This window comes from Marmota monax, unplaced genomic scaffold (genome assembly GCF_021218885.2).
Source record: "Marmota monax isolate L192 unplaced genomic scaffold, Marmota_monax_Labrador192_F-V1.1 WCK01_AAM20220418_F8-fsc00121, whole genome shotgun sequence".
In the NCBI taxonomy this organism is placed as follows: domain Eukaryota; kingdom Metazoa; phylum Chordata; class Mammalia; order Rodentia; family Sciuridae; genus Marmota; species Marmota monax.
Window position 1 is genome coordinate 2118956 of NW_026693351.1, and position 23625 is coordinate 2142580.

The 23625-nt window shown below is 42.9% G+C and overlaps 1 protein-coding gene across 3 annotated transcripts in view; it reads right to left on the minus strand.

Annotated features, from left to right (window-relative positions):
* Cfap221 (cilia and flagella associated protein 221) overlaps nucleotides 1–23625 on the minus strand; it is a 110723-nt gene that overhangs the window by 40171 nt on the left and 46927 nt on the right. For all 3 annotated transcript variants that reach the window (XM_046456860.2, XM_058583273.1, XM_058583274.1), the window contains 11 exons: nucleotides 22014–22134; nucleotides 21817–21928; nucleotides 21519–21627; nucleotides 18072–18159; nucleotides 14732–14821; nucleotides 13290–13388; nucleotides 9781–9886; nucleotides 8003–8133; nucleotides 5771–5851; nucleotides 4901–5008; nucleotides 4673–4807 (listed from right to left, as the gene is read on the minus strand). In XM_046456860.2, the coding sequence (XP_046312816.1) occupies nucleotides 4673–4807; nucleotides 4901–5008; nucleotides 5771–5851; nucleotides 8003–8133; nucleotides 9781–9886; nucleotides 13290–13388; nucleotides 14732–14821; nucleotides 18072–18159; nucleotides 21519–21627; nucleotides 21817–21928; nucleotides 22014–22134 (1180 nt within the window). The remainder of the gene's footprint in view (nucleotides 1–4672; nucleotides 4808–4900; nucleotides 5009–5770; nucleotides 5852–8002; nucleotides 8134–9780; nucleotides 9887–13289; nucleotides 13389–14731; nucleotides 14822–18071; nucleotides 18160–21518; nucleotides 21628–21816; nucleotides 21929–22013; nucleotides 22135–23625) is intronic.

The window sequence follows — 23625 nt, forward strand, 5'->3', positions numbered from 1 at the left end:
AGTTGGTCTATTATAGTTTTGAATGTTTGGGGTCCTGTAGGCTTCCAGGATTTGGCAATCCATTCCATCTTTCATCTCTGGGAAGTTTTCTAGAATTATTTCATTTAATATGTTGTCCATTCCTTTGGTTTGAATCTCTATGCCTTCTTCTAACCCGATGACTCTCAAATTTAGTTTTTTTATGACATCCCATATCTCTTGAATAGATTGCTCGTGGGATTTAAGCATCTTTTCTGTGTTGACTATATTCTTTTCATGTTGATAAACTTTGTCTTCATTATCTGATATTCTGACTTCTACTTGATCTAGTCTATTTGTAATATTCTCGTTTGAGTTTTTAATTTGGTTTATAGTTTCCTGCATTTCTAGGATTACTGTTTGATTTTTTTTAAGATCTCTATCTCCTGGTAAAGCTCGTTCTTTGCCATTTGAATTTGTTTAATTCATTTTCAAAATATACTTTTATTGCTTGGACTTGCTGTCTCATGTCTTCTTTAATATTCCTTTCCATCTCAGTTAGGTATGCCTTGAGCTCTTTCCCTATCCATGTTTCTGATGCTTCTAGGTCCTCCTGTAGATTTAAGTTGTCCTGCATTGTTTGTACTCCTTTTTTCCCTTGTTTTTCATGATGTTCACGTTACTTTCCAGCTCTATTTGATTGCTGTGTTTCTGCTCTCTTCTATAGATTTGTTTTGGTTTTGTATATCTCTGTTGTCTCTCCTTTGTGTTGGTGGACTATGCCTGCTTAAGTGGATTCCGCTGGGAAGGAATTCCGAAGGCCGAGCTCCAGTGACGTCACCTCTCTGCTATGGCGGGCCCCAGGCTCCTTGCCGGGGTGTCCGAATGGGGGGGTGGGACTGGACTGTCTCTGGTTGGTTTCAGCTCCCGCTCGCCGGCGGGTGTGCAGTCTCCAGCCACCCGGTCGAAGGGGCAATGGGCCGGCTGTCGCTGGTGGGCGGGCGGTCTCCAGCCGCCCAGTCACGCGGGCAGCGGGCAGGCTGTCACCGGCGGGCAGGCGGTCTCCAGCCGCCCAGTCACGAGGGCCTGGCCTCTAGTCCCCTGGTTTCTCCTGCTAGTCCTGGTTTCTCCTGCTAGACCAGATTTCCCCTGAGTGATGCCTCTCGGCAGTTCAAACTGTACTCTGGGCCTGCCGTTTGTTGGGTATGGAGGGTGGCTATTGGGAACCCCGGCACTCTATTGTTTTGATTTTTTCCGCTTGCCCCTCCCCCAGTGCTGCCAATACAGGTTTCGCTTTCGCCACTGATGGGAGGGGGAGTTGAAGGTCAGGTGTCTCTAGTTTTCCTCACGTCTTTATGTAGGCTTGCTCTGATAATCCCTCCCCCGGAAAGCCTAGGAGAGATTTTATGCGAATTCCCTGCTGTATGGGAGCTGAGCTGAGTAACACACACCTGTTTTATTGTTGCAATCTGTCGGAGAGTGGCGGTGGTTACTTCAGCTCTCCAAGATGGTGGCCGCTGGTTTCCTTGGTGGAGTTTCTGTTGTGGGGGATAGAACTGTACCGCTTCCTTCCCTGTCTGAAATCCCGAACTTAGCCTGGGGCTCAGTGAGGGCTCAGCCGGCAGGATTCCACAGAATCCGCAGCAACGTTTCTCCCTGCTTGCTGGTCGCTTCTCGGCGGCGCCCCGCCGTCTGTAGCCGTGGGGTGGGCCGTGCGGTTCAGTCAGCCCAGATCTCCGGTCGCACAGTTGGCTCGTGTTTGAGACTGAATTACCGGACCTCGGTGCTGGAAATCCTTCCTCTAGGTTTCGGTGCACCCCCATTTTGCTGTAACTTCCTAACAAGATAGTTTTTTGTCGTTCTAACTCATTATTCACCTGCGCAGTGGCGGTACACGGGGTGTGATGCACTCTATTCACGGCCATCTTGGAGTCCCCCAAGTTTGTGATTTATAGTTTGGGATTTATATTTTCACTTTTTATTTTTACCTTCATTTTATTTATTTATTTTTACATGGTGCTAAGGATTGAACCCAGTGCCTCACAGGTGCAAGGAAAGAGCTCTACCACTGAGCCCCAGCCACAGCCCTATATTTTCACTTTCTTTTTTTTTTTTTTAACTCTTTTTAAAAAATATTTATTTTTTAGGTGTAGGAGGACACAACTCAATGCCTTTATTTTTATGTGGTGCTGAGAATCGAACCCAGGTCCTGCTGTGCTAGGTGAGCGCTCTACTGCTGAGCCACAAACCCAGCCCTATATTTTCACTTTCTAATAGTGTCTTTAGGAAGGAAAAGTTCTTAATATTGACAAAATTCAGTTAATCCATATTTTTAAAATATATGGATTTTGGTTCTGGTGTTTTTAGTTAATCGCAAAGATTTTCTCTTATGTGTCTTCTAGAAGATAATTTTAGGTTTCAAATTTATGTCTAGGATCCATTTTGTGTTTATTTTATAAATTTATAAGTGAAGTTGTCTTATCTTTATTTTATTTTGTTAAATAGATAACTGAATATTCTCATGCTGTTTATTAAGAAGATTATTTTTCTTCAATGAGTTGTCTTTGACCTTTGTCAAAAATCAGTTGGTCAAATATGTATAAATGAATATATACCTGGATTCTCTATTCTCTTCCATTGATATATTTGCTTATTTTTAAGCTAATATTATTCTGTCTATTGTAGCTTACAGTAAACTTTGAATTCATGTAGTATAAATTCTTCAGCTTTATTTTTCCAAAATCATTCCAAATATATCTGAATTTCCACTTAAATTTTAGAGTAAGCCTGTTAATTTATTTAAAAAAATAGGATTTTTGTTGCTTGGGATTGTGTTGCATTTTCAGATTTGTTTAGAAAGAATTGATATCTTAACAATATTAAATTTTCTCATCTACCAACATGGCATGTGTCTCCATTTATTTAGGTTTCCTTTGATTCCCTTAGCAATGTTTTACAATATTCAGCATATCAGTCTTAATATATTTTTGTCAGATTTAACCTGAAATGTTTTATATTTTTGATGCTATTTTTTAGTATTATAAATTTAAAATTTTAATTTTATATAGTTTATTGTTAATGCATAGAAACATACTTGATCTTCATATGGTGATCCTACATTCTACAATATTGCTATATTTGCTTCTTGGTTTTAGTAGATTTTTTTCTTTTGATGAATTACATTGTATTTTCTAATAGCCAGTAATTTTGTTTATGCATAAAAAGAGTTTTACATCTTCCTTCCAAATCTGGGTGCCTTTTATTTCTTTTTCTTGCCTGGTTACATTGGCACAGTTCTTAAACAGAATTTGTTGAGAGTAGACACCTTTATCTTATTCCTGATCTTAGGGGGAAGACATTTAGTCATTTACTATTTGGTTTGATGTTAGCTCTTGGTGTTTTAGCAAATGTTCTTTATCAGGTTGAGAAAGTTCCCTTTATCCCTTACTGAGATTTTTTATCAGGAATTGATATATCGTTTTTCTGTATTTATTGAGATGACCATATCATTTTTGTCACAAACTTTTGATGTCTGTTCATGAAAGATATTGGTTTGTCCTTTTCTCTTTCTGTAACGTCTGTGACTAGCTTTGGTGTCAGAGTGATAGTGGTTTCTAGAATGAGTCCAGAAGTAATTGCTCCTCTTCTGTTTCCTGGAGGAGTGTATCAGTTTGGTATAATTTCTTCTTTAAACATCTAGCAGAATTCTCCTGAAGGCATCTGGTCCTGGAGTTTTCTTTGTGGGAAAGGTTTTTAGCCACAAATTCAGTTTTTTAGTATATACAGAGCTATTTGGACTATTTATATCCTCTTGAAGACTTCACAGCTTGTGCTTCTAAATAAATTTGCACATTTGATTTATTCTTTGAATTTACTGGAATGAAGTTTTTCATAATATTAACATATATATATTTTTTAAATATTTATTTTTTGTAGTTGTAGTTGAACACAATAACATTTTATTTATTTATATGTGGTGCTGAGGATCGAATCCAGGGCCTTGCACGTGCAAGGCGAGCGCTCTACCGCTGACATAACCCCAGCCCCAACATATATTTTTACTATCTATAGGATCTGTAGTGATGTCACCTCATTCCTAATATTGCTATTTGTGGTTTTTTTTTCTTTTTTCCTGGTCAGCTATATTAGTGATTTATGCATCTTATTTATCTTTTCAAAGAAATATTTTTCTATTTCATGATTTTTCAATCTGATCTTTATTATTTTTTTTTCTGCTTAGTTGGGGTTCCTCCTGTTCTTCTTTTCCTAACTTCTTGAAGGGGCAGCTTAGGACATAAATTCGAGAACTTTCTTCTTTCCTAATGTAGTATATATTACTATAAATTTCCCACAACTTTTTGTTTGTTTTCATTTTAATTCAGTTAAAAATACTTTCTAGTTTCTCTTTTGGTTTCTTCTTTGGTATATATATATATATATATATATATATATATATATATATATATATATCATACAGAAGCAGAAAAGATCAGTAAGCTATTGTCATAAAAATAAATGCTGGACTTGTTAAGAGACAGACACTCTGATATTCTCCAAATGATAAATAATGATAAATAAGCTCAGATATTGTTTAACACTTGATATTCCAAAGAGAAAAAAATATATACTTCCAATTATTCCCTCTGTTTTCTTATAGAGTAATTGCTAAAATAAAGGAATACAGGAAACAAGCCTTTTGCCAATGGTTACTTACAAAAATATAGAGCGGATCATATTCTGGGGACATGGATAAGGCCTCAGGTGGTTTCATAGTCAAGATTGAGGACTTTCCAGAGACCTGAGGTGTGGAGTCCTGTTTTGGAAGGATAACGATGGTGGTAACTTCATCCTAAACACACGAGGAACAAGAATGGCCAGTTAGTCTTGCTGCTAAGACAAGAAGGAAAAGTGGGAGGAATTCTTGGAGGTGGGGACAGGTTACCTCAGCTCCTTGCTTCAGGGGTCGAGCGAGCTTTTGGGGTCTGTAACTTGTTGAAGACATGTGGACTGAGAATGGCTGATATCCCTTAATTTTGTACAGTTGAGGAACCTGAGGGTGAAAGAAGACAACTGAGTGAATATCCTTAAAAGAACCATTTGGTAGGATCTGCTTCTCAACCGCAGCTGTCCGTGGTGAGGGTGAACCAGGCCTCCCTGTAGCCATCCATTATGACAACTGTCAGTTCAGACCAGCACTGGAGAGGTGTCAGGGCCCTGTTCTAGCTCACATCTGTGTCCACGGTTACTTTCTCATACCTCAGGACTTAACTACAGAAACACATCAAAATATCTTCATTTTCAAAAACACAAGTGGTCATATGCCTCAAGAAAAGCTGCCTAATTTGTGTCCAGTTCATCTTGTGGTTCTTTTTTTATTTTGTGGGGGACACTAGGGATTAAACTCAGGGGTGCTCTACCACTGAGCTACATCCCCAGTGCTCCCCTCCCCTTTAAATTTTGAGACAGGGTCTTGCTGAGGCTGACCTTGAATTTTCAATTCTCCTGCCTCAGCCTCCTGAATCTCTGGGATTCCAGGTATGGGCCACCGCGGCAGCTGCATCCTGTGTTTTGTCTTGAAGTTTCTAATAGATGTAGCTGAGGGAATTCACAGGGGAGGGTATAACCCCACAGAATAAAGACCCTGGTTTCTGTAGCCACATTAGGGAAAAAGAATCTCCAACATTCTATTAAATAAGAGCAGAAAAATACTCAGTATAATCTAAAATAGACCAAAACTAATAAAATAATACAGTTCAAGAATACTTTGTTCACTCCACATAAAACACTGAAATAATTATGTGACAGATCTGACCTGCAAGTTGAAGAAGGAATAGCTGTGCTTGATTTGAACATCTGAAGGCTTGATTGGGACTAGTCCAAGGCCGTCAGGAGCCTAAAATGGGAAAATAATGGGGGAAGAAAGGAAAATCAACTCCAAGCAAAAGCAGGTAGGCTTCTATTTCCATCACAGTTTGAAATGTTAAATGAAGAGATCTACTCTCAAAGCAGCCTTTCTCAGGACCACAGTTGCCACTTGATCTCTGGGACACAGGGTGGCCCTGCCATCCCCTCTTTATGTATCTTAGAGTATGTCAGTCTTCTTCTCCTCATGGAATGTCATGGAGGCTGCGACGGATCCCCTCGAGCCCCAGCTGTTAGAGTCCTGCTAAGAGTCAGGGTCAGCTCTCCTCATGTTTTGCCTTGATTCTGGGTGACAGCACCTTCCCTGGCAACCTGTCATTGGAGGCAGGGTCAAGGTCCTCTCACCCTAGGCCAGTTCCAGAGTTCCTCACAGCCTTAGCTGAGGCCTTTGCTAAAATCGATGGCAGCCCTACTTCTCCGTCCAGTCCTGTTCCCTGTGCTGGCCTTTCACAGAGGCTGGTTCCCAGAGTACTTCCTGCCTGCTCATGTGCACAGAGAACCTGGAACAGGGCCTGGCAGACTACAGGAATTCCACAAATACCATCCTTTACCTAGGCTGAGGCACCACCATTCAATTAATATGATGCAATGTTAATGTGACATTTCCCAATTTCAAAGATGCTTCAAGTACAAAAAAGAATTGATGAGGGGCTGGGACTGTGGCTCAGTGGTAGGGCGCTTGCCTGGCACATGTGAGACACTGGGTTCAATCCTCAGTACCACATTAAAAAAAAATTAATAAATAAGATAAAGCTATTATGTCCATCTATAACTAAAAAAAGAATCGATAAAATCCTGTATTTGTGGAATAAATGAATAAATTCTTGTATAGATAGAAATGCTGAGCCCTCCATTTTTTAAAGTATTTACTTTTTAGTTGTAGTTGGACCCAACACCTTTATTTCACTTGTTTATTTTTTATGTGGTGCTGAGGATCGAACCCAGGGTCTCGCATGTGCGAGTCGAGCGCTCTACCGCTGAGCCACAACCCCGGCCCCCTCCATTTTTTTTTAATCAATCCTGAACAGCAGAGAAGTCCTAGCAGCACTAACTAAATAACAAAAGAAATATGCAAGCTGTGACCTATTCAAAAAAATGAGGTGGGCTCCATGGCACCATGATGACTTCTCTTCACCCCAGCACTCTTTTGCTCCATTAGTCATTGAGCGTCAGATAATTATTAGGGTGGGAACATCACAGATTCGTTTTTAATGAATTAAGCAGCAGAATCTGTTAAATCATTTAATTATCAAACTCAGAAAACATGGAATTTCTAAATTGCACCCAGTAATTCTTGGGGAAATTAACCTGAAATATTTGGGGATACGAATGTCGGGTTTATTCTTTAAAATTAAAAAGATCATTCTGCACAAGCACTTGCAATAAGGGTCTCAGCACATGCTCTGTTGCTGTGAATCTGAGCGACATTTTATGGCTGGTTATGTGATCTTGTGCCTCCATTTCCCCATCTGTGAAATGAATAAACCCACCACATAGATTCATTGAAGATCAAATGAAGTCACACCTGAAACACTTAGGTGCAATTTAAGAGTTAATTAATGATTATTTTCATTATAATGCATTATTGTGCCTGTAAAGGGAGGAGAATGGGCTGTCACACCCTACAAGAGGAGGGACAGAGAGAGGTGAAATTCTGAGTCTGATGTGTTAGCTTGACAGATTCTGGGACAAGAATCTTCTTGACTAGGTTGGGCCCAGACTAGGGGCTGCTGTTCTCTTAGCCTCTTATTTATTGTGCGTCAGAAGGTCCAGCTGAGCAGAGCCTGCCTCCCCGGGCCAGGTGGTCCTCTCTGTCCTTATCTGCCCATCTGCTCTTAGGCCTGATTCCAGGGCAGCTGGAATCAGTGTCCATGCCGGGTTCCAGCCTGGGTTACCAGGGAGCTCTGCACAGGCATCCCGGGTGTATCAGGTGTACCAGGAGTTCCAGTCAGGGCAGGTAGCTAGATGGCCTCCAGTGTCCCACTGGTCATAATTTCCTGGGCACAGGTCTCCCCTGGAGGCCTTCTGAGGAGACAAAGGGGGTAAGGCTGGGCTTTACAATAATCTGCCCTACCACCATGAGATCATGCCTGCCCCCACCCAACAGCCTAATGGTACCCACCAGCTCCTTGTCACCCTGAGGAGGGCTGTAGGATGGAAAGGCAAAGGGCAGCACGTTGTTGGGTGACACCTTGAACCGGCAACTGTGATCATCCTGAGTGGATCGTGGAAGAAGGTTTCTGGAATGCTTGTCTAGGGGGAAATCAAAACAGTACTTTACTATCCTTAAGGTATTTTTTTTTGAGTGAAACTAGCATTTTTAGTTGCATATTTACCACATACTATTTCAAAAAGGATATTTATGCTTCTATGTACGCATACATAATATCTATTTCCATTGTTAGTTCCCCTCTATTCTTTACTGAAACCCCTTCTTTAATTTTTAAAATTTTTATTTATTTTTTGCTTCAAAAAACTATAATCCTTTAAAAATATTTTATGAATAAACATTAATTATATATGCTAATGGGGTTCAGTGTGTTTTTTTTTTAAAAGAGAGAGAAGAGAGAGATACAGAATTTTTTAATATTTATTTTTCAGTTTTCGGTGGACACAACATCTTTATTCTTATGTGGTGCTGAGGATGGAACCCAGTGCCCCGCGCATGCCAGGCGAGCGCGCTACCGCTTGAGCCACATCCCCAGCTCCACGTGTGTGATATTTTTATCTATGCATATAGCATGCACTTATGAAACCTGACCTTCCCTTTTTCTCTCTCTCCTCCCCACACATTCCCAATCCTGAGAAATCACTGTTCTACTTTCAGGTCTGCCCCCCAAAACTTTTGTTTTTGTTTTTGTTTCGTACCAGGAATTGAACTCAGGGGCACTCAACCACTGAGCCACATCTCCAGTCCTATTTTGTATTTTATTTAGAGACAGGGTCTCACTGAGTTGCTTAACAGCTTCACTTTTGCTGAGGCTGGATTTGAACTCAAGATCCTCCTGCCTTGGCCTCCCGAGCTGCTAGGATTACAGGTTTGTGCTACCGTGCCCAGCAAAAAACTCTTAATACTTGATTAAAATATTTCTGATGAATTCAACAAAGAAAAAGATTAAAGAAAAACATTTTTATAGATGTCCATACATGATTTCTGGGTAAATTCCATTTTTTCTTCATTAAAAAAGAGTTTATTAGAAACTTCAATATCAGAAATAAAATAATGTAGGAAGTAGAAAAGAATAGATAAAATGCTACAAAATGATTTGGGAAAGTAAATATACAACTATCTTGGTGGAGAGGCTGGAGTATGTGGGGCTCTGGCCAGGAAGGGAGGAAGGCCTAGGAGGGGCAGGGCCCGCCTGTGAACCTGCGTATGAGCTGTTATGGTTTGGATGTGAGGTGTCCCCATCAAAGCTCCTGTGAATGCAGGAATATTCAGAAGCAAAATAATTAGATTATGAGAACTGTGACCTGATCAGTCCATTCCAGTTTCAATGTGCTGCCTGGATGGTGACTGTAGGCAGGTGGGGCATGGCTGGAGGAAATGTGACAACTGAATCAAGACATTAGAGGGACATGAGGAAGGGACCACCTGCCAGGGGACAGAGGCAGACTCCAGAGTCTAGAAGAGGCAAGGAAGTGGATTCTCCATGAAGCCTCCAGAAGGAACCAGCTTTTGACAACTGGATTTTAGATGTCTGCAGAACTATAACATAATAGATCTGTGTTGTTTGAAGCCATTACACTTGTGATGGTTTGTTAACAGCAGCAATATGAAACTAATACATGTGATTTATGAAAAAATATATTTTTGCCATAGCTAATTTCATGATAAAGCAGTCTTGAGCTCCCAGGGGTCTTGGTCTCAGCATTGCTATCCTTCACACCATACCTTACCTTGTGCTATTGACTGTCTTGCCTGCGTGAGCCTTTTCATTATACTTTCTCTGTCCATTTCACGAAAAGCAACTAGCATATTGAGTAACCGCCGCTCAAACATGATCTTGAATTGGAAAGAAATCTCAGATTATTAATTGATAATACCATATCTGATAGTCAATGTCATTCACTTTTCCCAATCACAATTAAGGGCACAATTTACAGGGAGAGTGGCAAGCTTCCCCGGACTGAGGCCACAGGGACTTCATGGCCTAGTGAATAAGAACGAGCCTGGAAACTAAGAAAGGTATCAGGTTGTCATCTGGTCTTGTCCCACCCCGTTTATGAGTCCTGAGTCTACATTCTTTCTTCTGGATGTATCTGAGGAGCAATGCTACCACAGTGGTGTTTGCAGAAGCAGAGGACAAACTTACATAGGCGATTCTGTAGCCACAGGGTTGGGGACATGGACAGTGGTCTACCTGCACCTACATGCCATGTCTACACCACCAAGCTTTGCATCCAGAGTGGTGCTGCTGCAGGGGAGTGTCCCCCATGCATGGAGGGGTGGCAGAAGGGGTCATTCATTCCACCAGAAGCACTCCTTTCTCTTTTCTCAAGAACTCTTTCATTTACCAAATAGAAAGTGGCTGCTTTGTGCCTGGCTCTGTGCAAGTCCCTGCAGAGACGGGGAGGAGCAGAGCCGTGTTGTGCCCTGCATGGGGCTGCCGTTCTGGAGGGGTGTGTGTGGATGACAGTAAAGCCCTAACTGAACACGCACAATGAACACCACGTGAAGAAGGAGGGTGGTCGGGAGAGGCCATGACTGAAGGGGCCGCAGGCGAAGGCCTGGCCACTGATGCAAGGAGAGCGAGAAGGCTCCTCTGGAGAAGAGAGGCTTGACGGAAGCCTTGAGGTTCGAGAACAAGACGGTGATGGGAAGATCCTGGAGAGACTTCTGAGCGAAGGAACCGGTCAGTCTGAAGATCCTGATGCAGGAGCTGAGCTTAGAGGACAGAGAAGATTCCAGTGTGCTCTTGGAGTCTTGATTTTAAAAAATGTGCACTGTGTGCTAACAGGGACGGGAGCTCTTGGAAGGCCTGAGCTGGGGAGGGCTGTGGTCATCTCTAAGCTTTGAAGCTCTGCCTCTGGCTGTGTTGGGGAGACCTGTGCTGGTCCAGGTGAGAGGAGTTGGGCTGGGGCCAGCACTAAGGAGAGGGTAAGAAGTCACTCGACTGGAGGGCACCCTGGCTCAGGGACCTGAGAGCGAGCCAGCACTGCAAACACTCCAGCTGCGGGGCTCCCTGCAGAGGGGCTGAGGTTCAGGGGGCACCAGCCTCTTGCTGGTGTGTGGCACTGTCAACAGCTGTGCCTTCCTCCCCGTGAGCGCAGCCTCCTGCTGCCTCTTTTTACCACTTTCTCCCCTTCCCTGAGCCTCCTGTGGCCACCTCTGTGCATACACAGAACAGGAACAGCAGGGACTCAGGTTCTTTGGGGCTTCAGAGGCTGGTGAGAAGGTCGCCAATGCAGGGAGCATGACCAGTCCAGGCTGAGTCCTGCCTGAAGGACGGCCCGCAGTGGGAACTTCAGGAGCCCCTTAGACGTGTTCACTCATTTCGTCTTCACAGTAACCCCACGGGACAGGTCTTAGTGTCATCCTCAGAGTTCAGATGAGGAAACTGAGACACAGAGGTCATGTCGCTTATCCAAGATCAGAAAGCTCACAAAGTAGCACCAAGAATTAAGTGCAGGCAACCAAGCCCCAGAGCCTGGGTGTGTGGTTTGGGTTTTGAATGACCCCCACCCCAAGGCCTATATGCTAATGGCCTCAGCCTGGGGCACTGTGGGAGGTGGTGGAACTGTTAGGAGGTGGGGCCTCGTGTAAGGAAGTAGGTGATGGGGGTGTAGCATTCAGGGGGATATTGGGACTCTGGCCCCTTCTTTTCTCCCAGTTGTCCCAAGATCAGCAGCTCTGCCATGATGTTCTGCCTCAATACAGGCCCAAAGACCTCCATTGAATCAATCCGCCGTGGACTAAAATCTCTGAAATTCTAAGCCAAAATAAACCTTTCCTCTTTATAAGTTGATTATCTCAGGTGTTTTATCACAGCAACAGAAAGTCAACTTACACACCAATTTTTAATCGCTGCTCTCCCTTGCTTGAGGTGTGAGTCTGTCCCATGGGGAAGCCATGCTTCAAGGGCAGGGACAAGACTCTCCAGGGAGCATAGGAAGCAAAGAGCAGCAATGAGAGCTTTAAGTGTCGAAGCTTATAAAGATCAGGTAGACCTGGGCTGGCCCAAGAGACCGGTGTGCACCTGAGGAGTGCAGACGGGGAGGCATAGAAACATGGGTTCCTAGCTGGGGATAAGCACGGTGTCTCTGGAAGAAGATGAGGATGGTGACAAGGAGAAAGACAGTGGGGGACTGCAGAGGGCCGGCTGCAGTCAGATCAGTGGGCCACCCTACGCCCTTTATTGGCATTGGGGGTCAGAAGTCTTCATTATACCCTCCGGCAGGAAACCACTAGAGGCCAGAGCTATGCTGGGGGGAAGATCAGCGTGAATGAGGGTTAATCCACAGTAAGGAGATGACACCTTTGAAGGGGAAGCCATAGCCTGATGTCAGAGACAAGATCCTACTGGAATTTTCAGTTGTTCTCTCTGAATAGGACCAAAACCCCATTGTTTTACGTGTATTGACCCAGCGATTCCACTCCTAGATATGTATAACCAAGAGAATTGAAAACGTGTGTCCACTAACTTCTGCACAAATATTTATAGCAGCATTGTTGGCAGTACCCCAAAGGTGAAAACAACTGGATGCCTGTCAATGGATGAATAGGTAAAATGTGGCCTATCCAAAAACTGGAATATTATACAGCCATGAAAAGGAATGCAATACTGATACCAGCTGCAACACCAGTGAACTTGAAAACAGGTTAAGTGAAAGAAACCAGATTCAAAAGGTACATATTATATGATTCCAAATAAGTAAAAATGTCCAGAAATGGCAAATCCATAAGAATGGAGAGTAGATTGGTGGTTGCTAGGGGCTGGAGGAAGGAGAGAATGGGGAGCGACTGGTAATGGGTACTGAATTCCTTTCTAGGAAATCAGACAGTGATGATGGCTTCCGGATTCTGAATATACTAAAAACCAACTCAGGTAGATATGTTGCAAAGGTGATTTTTATAGTATGTGAATTGCATTTCAATTACATTATTATTTTAAAAAGCCCATTGTTTGCCGGGCACAGTGGTGCATGCCCGTAATCCCAGCGGCTTAGGAGGCTGAAGCAGGAGGATAGTGGGTTCAAAGCCAGCCTCAGCAAAAGCGAGGTGCTAAGTAACTCGGTGAGACCTTGTCTGTAAGTAAAATACAAAATAGGGCTGGGGATGTGGCTCAGTGGTTGAGTGCTCCTGAGTTCAATCCCTAGTACCAAAAGAAAATATAAAAGCCCCTTGTTTGATTACTTTGTGCTGATGACTAAACAAATAAAAATTCCAATCTTGTTCTAGGACTCACCTTGCGTGCTGCTTGTTGAAATCGTTTTTGTGCCCTGAACCTGGTAAACCAATTATTATTATCGAGTGGATCAAAACGAGGCTTATATTCTGGGATATCCTGTAAATATAAAGCATAGGCTCATTTTACATTTAAATTCTAACTCCTGACCCAAGCATTTAATAAAAATGTTTTAGAGTTTGATCCTAAGTTATCATTTATTTGTTCTTTCATTTAATGAGCATTTGTTAAGCACTTGCAGTAGACGTAACATTACAGAGAAGTTGTGGAATTGGGGGTCAAAAGAGGAAGACAAGGTTTGGATTGTAAGAATCTGGGAGTCTAGTTAGGGCAACCCAAGCAGACATGTGTGAGTGAGGAAAAAGAAGAAAGTTATACAGAAATCAGTCCTGTGGGCAGGGGCTGGCCCTGCATCCACATGAAGAGTAGACCATGAGGTCCCTGGATGGGAAGGAGGACGCTCTGCTCAGCCCTGTGTGCCCAGCGCCAACACCGTGCCTGCATGTCCTGGGCGCAGTGTGCACAGGCCAGGGAGTGAACAAAGAGGGCAGGGTGCCCGGAGTCACAGGGACACCAGAGCTGCAGGTTCTTGTGTGTGTGTGTGTGTGGGGGGTAGGGGATGGCAAGATGAAAGCAGTCTTTAGCAGTGGATCAGCATGACCCTGGCCTGTGCAGTGGGCTGCAGAGGAGCGCATGGGGGTGGGTGGGGGTGGGGACAGGTGTAGGACAACAGCCACCGGATCAGTCAAAGTGAGCCCTGGAGGTTGGACTTGGGTGGCCTTGTGGAAGAGCTCCTGGCAAGACTCTGGCTAGATTCAATGATGGGGAGAAAAAAAGAGGTCAAAGTTATCCAGATGTGGCGACCCCAGTGAAGACGGTGAGGACATAGAGAGATGGGTGGTCAGGGAGAGCTGGTTTCCCTGCTGAAGATGGAGTCTTAACTGGAAACTGTCACGTGACGGAGTCAGGTGGCAGGGCTGCTGTCCCCCTTTAACACCTGAGGGCACTAAGGCATCGTAGCTCAGGGGCTTGTCCTGGGTCCCCTATCTGTCCCAGAGAGAAACCACAACTCCAAGCTTCCACTTCTGGTCTTGCCATCTTCTCACCAAGGAGGGGGACACAGGGAACAGAGGTTAGGGACCCACCTGAGCACCTGCAGAGCCACCTGGAGAGCAAGGGGAAACAAGGAGAAAGGAAAAGTCAAGGTGCGGGGGGAGGAGGAGGCGAGGACACCGTCAGATTTGAGGGACACACGCATCGCAGGTCTCAATGCTTTACTTGCAAATGGATGGTTAAAAAGCACTCTAAAAATGGAAGCGTCTGAGAAACTATTAGCTCCCTCTTGGTAAAGGAATTTCCATAAAATTTCCGAAGGTTTTCAAAAAATAAGCATTTAAAGAAGTGCCAATAATGAGATTCCAAAGAAAGGAAAAATCACTCACCTCTTCTAGTTCTCGAATCAGCCGCTTATGGTTGACTTCTGTGTTGAGTCGCTGAAATTCCTCATTCAGAATAGGATCTCCTCTATCGCTCTGTTTTTTTTTTTAATCACAAGAAATAGCAAAATTGAAGACAATGCATAAAACTTTATTTCTCTTTAAAACTCATAGACACCCATTGGGCAACTGGTGGAACCCACTTGTGGAACCCACTTATGGAATTCTGTCTGGGTGTGGGGGAGATATCTGTAGGTTAAAATGTCCATTATAATCCCAGTTACTGTTTAGATACAGTGAGCTTTTATAGAAGTACAGACCTAAGACCTTAAAAAATATACATATATATCTATATACATATACGTGTGTATATATTTTTGTGTGTGCATATATATATACACATACATACACACATACATATATGTAAAATTAGGGGTAATGTCTCTGGAAATCATTTCTAAGGCACTTAAAATTCACAGGAAAGATTTTAACTATGAAACTATTGGAGAATGTATAGTATAGATTTCATTAAAAAGAAATGTCTCAGGTTTAAAGCTCCTCTGAATTGATTATCCAAGTGCCAGGTTTTAACAAAGGCACACAGTGATTCCCCACTTCTGGGTGGTGGAGGCTGGTGAGTATTTCTGGGCTGGTCGGGGACTAGTCCTTTCCCTGGAGTGGGGTCCCCAGGCTGCTCTCCTCCCCCACCTGCCTGCTTCCCCTATGGCCTCTGGACTCTCTTTCCTAATCCCAGGAGCCACAGGTGACTCCAGGGGTGGGCTGGCCAAGCTGGACAGGGTCTGTACACCCTGCCTCTGTGGAAAGGGCACTGTGCACACCGTGCGTCGTGTTCATTTTTGATTCTCGGTGGGTTCTATTATTTGTTGGTTGGGTAACCTGGCAAACCATATTGGCTCTTAGGTACACAGTTCATGGTTATTTTAAAGGCTTAATTGGAAGAAATTTATCCGTCACATTAACACTTTATTCAAAATTAAAATAGGAGTGCTATTGCCACCAGGGTGGGGAGCTGTCTCTGATTTGCACGTAACAGGAAGTTGAGTTTGAGACTGTGGACCTCAAGTTCAAAATCTAGAGTTTGTGGGGACAGACTCAGATGCCTCCCATCACTAAAAATAAAATAAAATAGTCAATTTTAAGGAGGGATCGGTGTAAAGGTTGTTATTTCTCAATCTTGTTGAGATTCTATTTATTTATTGTGAACATTTCAGAATGTAACGTTGTCTGTGGTCTCCCCGAGCATAAGCTCGTCATCCTTGAGGCTTTGTGCCATCAGCTTGATGTCGACTCCCTTCTGCCTGCCACCATCTCTTTTTCTCAGCCTTCTGCCCTAAGCTCAGACCTCCCAGCGTTCCTTGCTCTGGGGTCACCTGCCAGCACTCAGCTACCAGACGAAATCCCTTGAGCATACAACACAGGGTCCCTGCAACACTTGGTCTCCACACTTCATCCTCCTGCCTGTCCTGGTGACTGACTCTAAGGACCTGGCTGCTCCTCTCCTAGACACACGGGCAATTGCGGTTTAAGTGCTCATGTTGACCTGTTGTGGCATGTCTGTGTCACCTGCATCTTTAACAAAGGTAGAAAATAGCATTCCACGGTGGGGTTGACAGGAACTACTCGATATTGTGTTTTTTAAATAGCTTGCAAAGAATCTGAACCACACAAGCAACTGCATTTAAGTGGCAATCTCAATACATATCTTTCCTAAATGTGAAGATTTATCAATGTAGTAATTTTATTCTCTTTTGTTTTTCCTTGAAAAATAAACATCTGGTCTGGACTCCATATCTAGGAAGATGAACGAGATATCTGGCAAGACACGATTTCCCCTGGCTACTTAGAGGCCGGCTAGCTTCCCGGGAGCTCACACAGCTGAGCTCAGGTTCTGTGATGAAGTGAAGTGGGTCTTCCACAATCCATGCATCAACAGCCTGGTCTCCTGTACCCCAGCATGCGACTGTATCTGAACCGCAAAGAAGTGATCAGGTAAATGAGGTCATTAGAGTGGGTCCTAATCCAACATGACTTGTGTCCTTATAAGCAGAAGAGACTAGAACACAGACACACACTGAGGGATGTCCACGTGAGGACACAGCAAGAAGATGGGTGTCCATGAGCCGAGAGAGAGAACCAATCCAAAAGCTAATCCAAAATAAGGGGGGATTAAAAAAAAAGAAAAGAAGACAGATCAGAGGAGTAGACAAAGGGGAATGAAAGGAAGGGAGGAGGGATGGGATAGGGAGAGACCGTGGAGTGAATCTGACCTCACTTTCCTATGTACATCTATGAATATGCCACAGTGAATCTCACCATCACGTACATCCACAAGAAACTAATGAAAAATAAACTAAGTAAATAGCAGAAAGATCAGTAGAGTTGAGGAACAGGAGGTGGGAGAGGAAGGGGAAGGGGAAATATTGGGGATTGAATTAGAACAAATAATATTCCACACTTTCATAACCATGTCATAGTATGTTGTCCTGTATAACAAAAAAAGAACCAATTTAAGAAAAAAAAAAAAAAAAGAAGAAACCAACCCTCTCAACATCCTGATCTCTAGACCAGCCGTCTGTAGTTTAAGCCACTCAGCCTGTGGTACTTTGTTACAGCAGCCTGAGCAAACTCATACACTGTGTGATGATTCTGCAAGTCCCACTGGTTAAGTCCAAACCCCTCAAACATGGAGCACTAGCTGAGTTCTACCTACTCTTGCCCATGTATGTCCTGGGTTTCAACCACTATGGATTTGTCCCCAGTGTTCTCTGTTCCTGTCCTCCAAGTAATAACTATCTCCATGCCACAGTAAGGCCGTGGGTGTTGCATAGCCCACAGTTCTGTTTCTGCCTTGCTATCCCATTCCCCTTAATCCTGCCCCACCCTCTCTGCTCAGTCCTTCTGACAGTCTCTGACTTGGTACCGTCACTTGAGTCTGGCTCAGACGTGGCTCCCAAGCACCATCTCTGGGTCTCATCTTCATGTTCGTTAGATCACAGAGCAGGTTCATGTATACCCAGAAGTATAGACTGAATGTGAGCCATTCCCCCCATCTAACTGCCCGAGTCCTCTATCCTAATTGTACTGTGTCTTTCCAAAGAGATGTGTTCTCTCTTTTCTGGCTTCTGAATCCTCTAGGACCCTCAGTATAGGTCTCTTGTAGCATTTATAGCCACCCTTGGTTTATAGTTAACAATTTACTTGTCACCAGCCTCCTCCCCTCCCAACTCAATCCACATTTTCTTTCTCCTGATCTGGCATCTTGCATATAAAAGGAATTCAAAATATTTAGTGAGACAAATGATTTCAAATGAGCAGTAATTCTGACCTCGTATTTGGCGCTGGCTCTTTGTCGCTCCTCAGCAAGCTCTTTTCTAAGTTTAAAAGACATATGATCTTTACCATGGTGCACCTGCCTGTGGAGAAAAAAGCCAACTTCCAGAAGCCACCAGAAAATGCCATCAGCTTTAGGAGGGATGCCTGTCTGTGCTGTGTCCCACAACTCAGAGGGATGCTGAGGTGCTGTTGGAAGCACGCTGCAGGAGAGAGGCTGTAGCGGCTCGGCCACATCTCTAAGATGGACAGCATGGCCAGTGAAATGACACTTATCTTCTAGTGACACATGTTAAAATGTGTCTGGATGCGCAACAGCATTAGGCACTAGGGGAATGCAAATCAAGGTCACATAGTACCCCACTGCCTGCCCACTGCCTGCCCACTGCCATGACTAAGATAATAACAATGATTCAAAAAATAGCGGAAAACATTAAGCATTGCTGGGGCTGGGGACCAACTGGAGCCCTCGTAGGTTGCTGGTGAGAATGGAAAATGGTGTAGCTGCTCCGGAAAACAGTTTGGTGGCTCCTCAAGAAGAGTTCCCATGGACATGCAATTCCACTGCTAGGTATATAACCAAGAGAATTGAAAAGAGAGGTTCACACGAAAAACTCACATATACCTACATGCTCATAGCAGCGTTACTCATAATAGCCAAAAAAGTAGAAATCACTGAAATGTTCATTAACTGGTAAGTAGATAAACAAAATGTATATCCACACAGTTATGTGATTAATAGAATGTATATTCATTATAATGTATTTATTATAATGCAAAGGATATGCAATCATAAATAGGAATGAAGTACTAGTACAAGCTATGATATGGATAGACCTTAAAAATGTGTTCAGTTACAGGAGCCAGTCACAAAAGACCATGGATTATATGATTTCACTTATATGAAGCATCCAGAATAGGCAATTCCTAGACATGACTAGCCAAGCACAGTGGCACACACCTGTAATACCAGTGGCTCGGGAGGCTGAGGCAGGAGGATCACAAGTTCAAAGCCAGCCTCAGCAAAAAGTGAGGTGCTAAGCAACTCAGTGAGACCCTGTCTCTAAATAAAATACAAAATAGGGCTGGGGATGGTGGCTCAGTGGTCGAGTGCCCCTGAGTTCAATCCCTAGTACTCCCCCCATAAAAAGTACATGAGTGGTTGCCAGGGGCCCTGGGGAGTAGGGAATGAGCAGTGACTGCTAAGGGGTTTGAGGTTTCTTTTTTGGAGTGATAAGAAAGTTGTGGAATTAAGTAGTGAGGAAGGTTGCACAACATTGTGAATATATTGAAAATCTCTGCACTATACAATTTAATGAAGAATTTTATATTATGTAAATTTATCAGAATAAAAAAAATCTAGTATGTAATACGTCCAGCATGGAACCTAGAATATCTCCAAAATAAAAAGTAGCTATGATTTTAAAAGTGATATGTGTGTTCATGAGTGTGTGAGCGAGTGTGTGTGTCTGTGTCTGGAGAACAGTTTTAGATTAAAAGAAACTAAAGAGTCACAAAGATGAAATATAAATTGTATGATCTTTGATGCTACCCTGGATGCCCTCTCTCCAAAACGAAAATACCCCAAGTATAGAGGCCATTATTAGAACATCTGGGTAAATTTGCCTATAGATTACTTGACCCTGCTATTCCACGGGTGTTAAGTTTCTCGGACGTGACTATGGTGATGTCAGAGACTATCCTTATTCTTGGGAGTCACATGCTAATGTATTGGGGGTGAAGCTTTCCAGTGTCTGCAACTTACCTCCAAATGGCCCAGCAAAAAAAAGCCCCTGTAGTTGTGTGTGCATGTTAGCAGGCGTGCTGTGTGTACAGAGGGCAAATGTGGCACAATGCTAACAATTCATGAACCACGGTCAAGATTGTCATTGGTTATTTGCAGGTAAAAATCTTTCAACATGAAATGTTGGGAAAATAACATTAAGTGAACTGCACAGCATTTATTTATTTATTTTTAATATTTACTTTTTAGTTTTCGGCGGACACAACATCTTTGTTTGTATGTGGTGCTGAGGATGGAACCCGGGCCGCACGCATGCCAGGCGAGCGTGCTACCGCTTGAGCCACATCCCCAGCCCTGCACAGCATTTAGAGGTGATTTACAATGGGATTTCAAAAGCAGCAAGAAGCAAGAAAAAAACATGGCATTAATGGGGGGGTGGTGTCACTGCTGAGTGGTAGCATTAATGATTTTTTCCTTCTTTATAGTTTTTTTTTTTTTTTTTTGACTGGGGATTGAACTCAGGGGTATTTAATCACTGAGCCACATCCCCAGCCCTTTGTATTTTTTTTTTTTTTTAATTTAGAGACAGGGTCTCACTGAATTGCTTAGGACCTCACTAAGTTGCTGAGGCTGGCTTTGAGCTCAGAATCCTCCTGCCTCAGCCTCCCCAGTTGGTGGGATTACAGGTGTGTACCACTCTGTTTGGCTTCTTTATTTATCACAGTTTTAAAAAGACATTTTCCCAGATTTCCTACAGTGACAGTGTATTTACTCTTCATAATAGGGAAAACATTTTTAAAAACAAAATCTTCAGTTACTTGGAGAGGGAAAATCGGGCCTCAGCATGGTGCACAGCTTTGGAAGTCTTCTAGGTCAGTGCCGTTCTGTGTGGGAAGTGTGGAGGTAGGATGTGGATTAGGCAGCCTGTCAAGTACACTTTCCAGGAGACTCTTTTATGGCTCAATTCAAGAGTTTCTAAAGTTTTCTTTCGAACCAGGTGAGATGGCGCACACCTGTAGTTCAAGCTATTACTTGAAAAGGCTAAGGCTGAAGAATCCCTTTAGCCCCAGGAGTTCAGGGCCAGCCTGGGCAATATGGCAAAACCAGGTCTCCCCCGTCCCCACCAAAATTGAAAAACAACAAAACAAATTTACTTGAGCAGGATCTGGACATGTGCACATGGACATGCCAGGTATGATCTGGTTTTAAAAATTCATTTTGATCACAGAAGAACAAGAATACTCAGCCTGAGTCTCATAAGGGACCCCTCCCCGATCCCCAGAACTGCTGGACTGTTCAGGTCTCTGGGGTACACAGCACAGGGCACAGGGGCTCATGGTCAGGGAAGTGGAGATGGGGTGAGGTTTGGGGTGCCCAAGCCACCCCAGATTTGTCTCGGAGTGTGCATGTGGTGGTGTTGCTGGTAGCAGTGGCTGGCAGGGAGAAGGTCCTGGCCTCTCCCACAATTCAGTCTGGTTTTGTGCTGTGACCACGCTTAGGAACCATCATGGTTTGGTAGCATTAATTTCTCCTAATGGAAACTCATTCTGAAAGAGAAAGACCAGTGGAGGGGAAAGACTAATCAAATTCTCCAAAGGGCATAAAAATGATTTCATGATATCTCATGTATAAAAGGCCATCCCCTAAAAACAATCATGCTACTGCTTTGATATAAAAAAATAACTGCTTGATATTTACCACTTCAGGTGATTTTCCATCTCTTCTTTAGCGATCTGTCTGACTTTCTGTTCAAAGAGTGCCTCCTTCATCTGTCTTGTTTTTGAAATCCCAGTGCCTTGATCCAGAACTGAAGGCAGGAGCAGACAATGATTAGATCAGTAATCAAATCAGAATCATTTGCCGGGAGCAAAAACAATTTCTAATGATGAAGCATAACAGGGATCTGAGTTTTGTTGTTCATAAATAATAAATGTGACATGAAATAATTCTTTCCTATTTGGCCCGGGGGCTGATTTATGGTGGATCAACTGGTTACCTTCTCTTAATTCTTTAATCTTCATTTTTCCTGGTTCTTGATTTAAAACAGTTGCCACAGCAAATGGATTTGATAGATCTACTGGAAATTTCAGGTTCTGGTACTTAATTTCCTGAGAGACCGAATGGGCAGGAAAATTAGTCTCTGGCTTCTCTATCACTCTCCCTCCATCACATGGGGGAGGACGCCCCCTTTACCTTCAGTTTTGGAGGCCTTGTCTTTGCTGGTAGTCGATGGAAATTTATATGTGGCATTGTTTTTTCTGCAGGAATGCTGACTTTCTTAGAAAGAGTATTTAATCTTTTAAACTCTTCCAATCTATAGTTGAAAACAGATATTAAATTAGTATACAAGCCAATAACTCAATAATATTTTTATATTCCTTTTGATAATATCATGACTTGAAGTCCATCATTATATCTAAACTGAAAATAAATCTGTGTACCCAAACAGTGGTCTATTAAATTAAATTAAATGCAATGTCAGCATCTTAGCACATAATCATATATATCAGAATAGCCCATGAATGGTTTTTTTTTTTTTTTGCATTCTTAAGGAAGATAATGAGTGGAAAAACATGACATGCTGAAAAATGCTCTTATGGTCTAGTGTAATTCATTTCTAGGCTGTTGGTTTTCAACAGCTAAATTGATTACATTTTAAAAATCATACTTTGAGGGGCTGGGGTTGTGGCTCAGCTTTAGAGTGCTTGCCTAGCACATGCAGGGTACTGGGTTCGTCCTTAGCATCACATAAAAATAAAATAAAGGTATAAGGAAAATTGTACTTTGATTTGTCTTCTTGGTAAAAGGAAGATTATTCCCATTATTGGTAGCAAGACTGTCAAAAAAAGAGATTCAGACTCATGTTTGGGATCTTTCCTGTAACTAAAAACGGCCTTTTGACATACAGGTAGAGCCAATGCAGACAGTAACCTGCAGAATCTATTTGGATGATTTATTGTGTGATATTATAGTCAGAAATGCTATTTCTTTAAGTAAAATGTGTGTACCCTTGTTTTCCAGGATGAACACTTAGTTTCCAATGACATTTCAGGAATTAGGTGAGAATACATTAACATGCTCATAGTCAATGTGCACCTACTGAATAGGTCTGGTGGCATTATATGAAATGGTGCTAGCCATCTCAAATTCAACAGCCCCCTAGGCAAGAGTATCCTTAAGGACCACAGCATGGGAGCACCTGTCCGTTGGTGAGATACACGTTGACTGACACACTCCCATGTGCAAGGATCAGGGCTTAGCTGGAGAGTGAGCCATGGCTCAGTATCCTCATCTCCACATAGCTTTAACATCATCCATGCTGTAAATACTGGGAACCTTTTGGGGGTGTCAAGAAAATCATTTCCTAAAGAACCCTAATTGCTAGCGTTGGTGATGGAAATGAAAGAGTCTAAGAACATGATGTACCACAGTTATAAACTGAATTTGACAGTGCCAAACTGAGGACATGGGTGACTCAATCATCACATCCCATACTGAAACAAAGGAAGCAATCTAGAAAGATTTTAGAGAACACTACTGTCATAACTTTTTTCTCGTTGTGGTGGAATTTATGTTACAGTACTATTTGCAGTTTGGAAAGACATACAGGGCTTGAGTCACACTCCTTGAAAACATAAGCAGTGCACTAAAAAAGACAGTAAACCCTGGCTGGGCAAGCAAAGCAGAATTATTCAGAAATAGTGTATATGCCTACATTTGGATAGTGCCTCGTCAGACAATGCTCTCCTGTATTTAAGAGCATACCTGGGCTGGGGGTGCAGTGAGTTCTTGGCATATCAAAAAC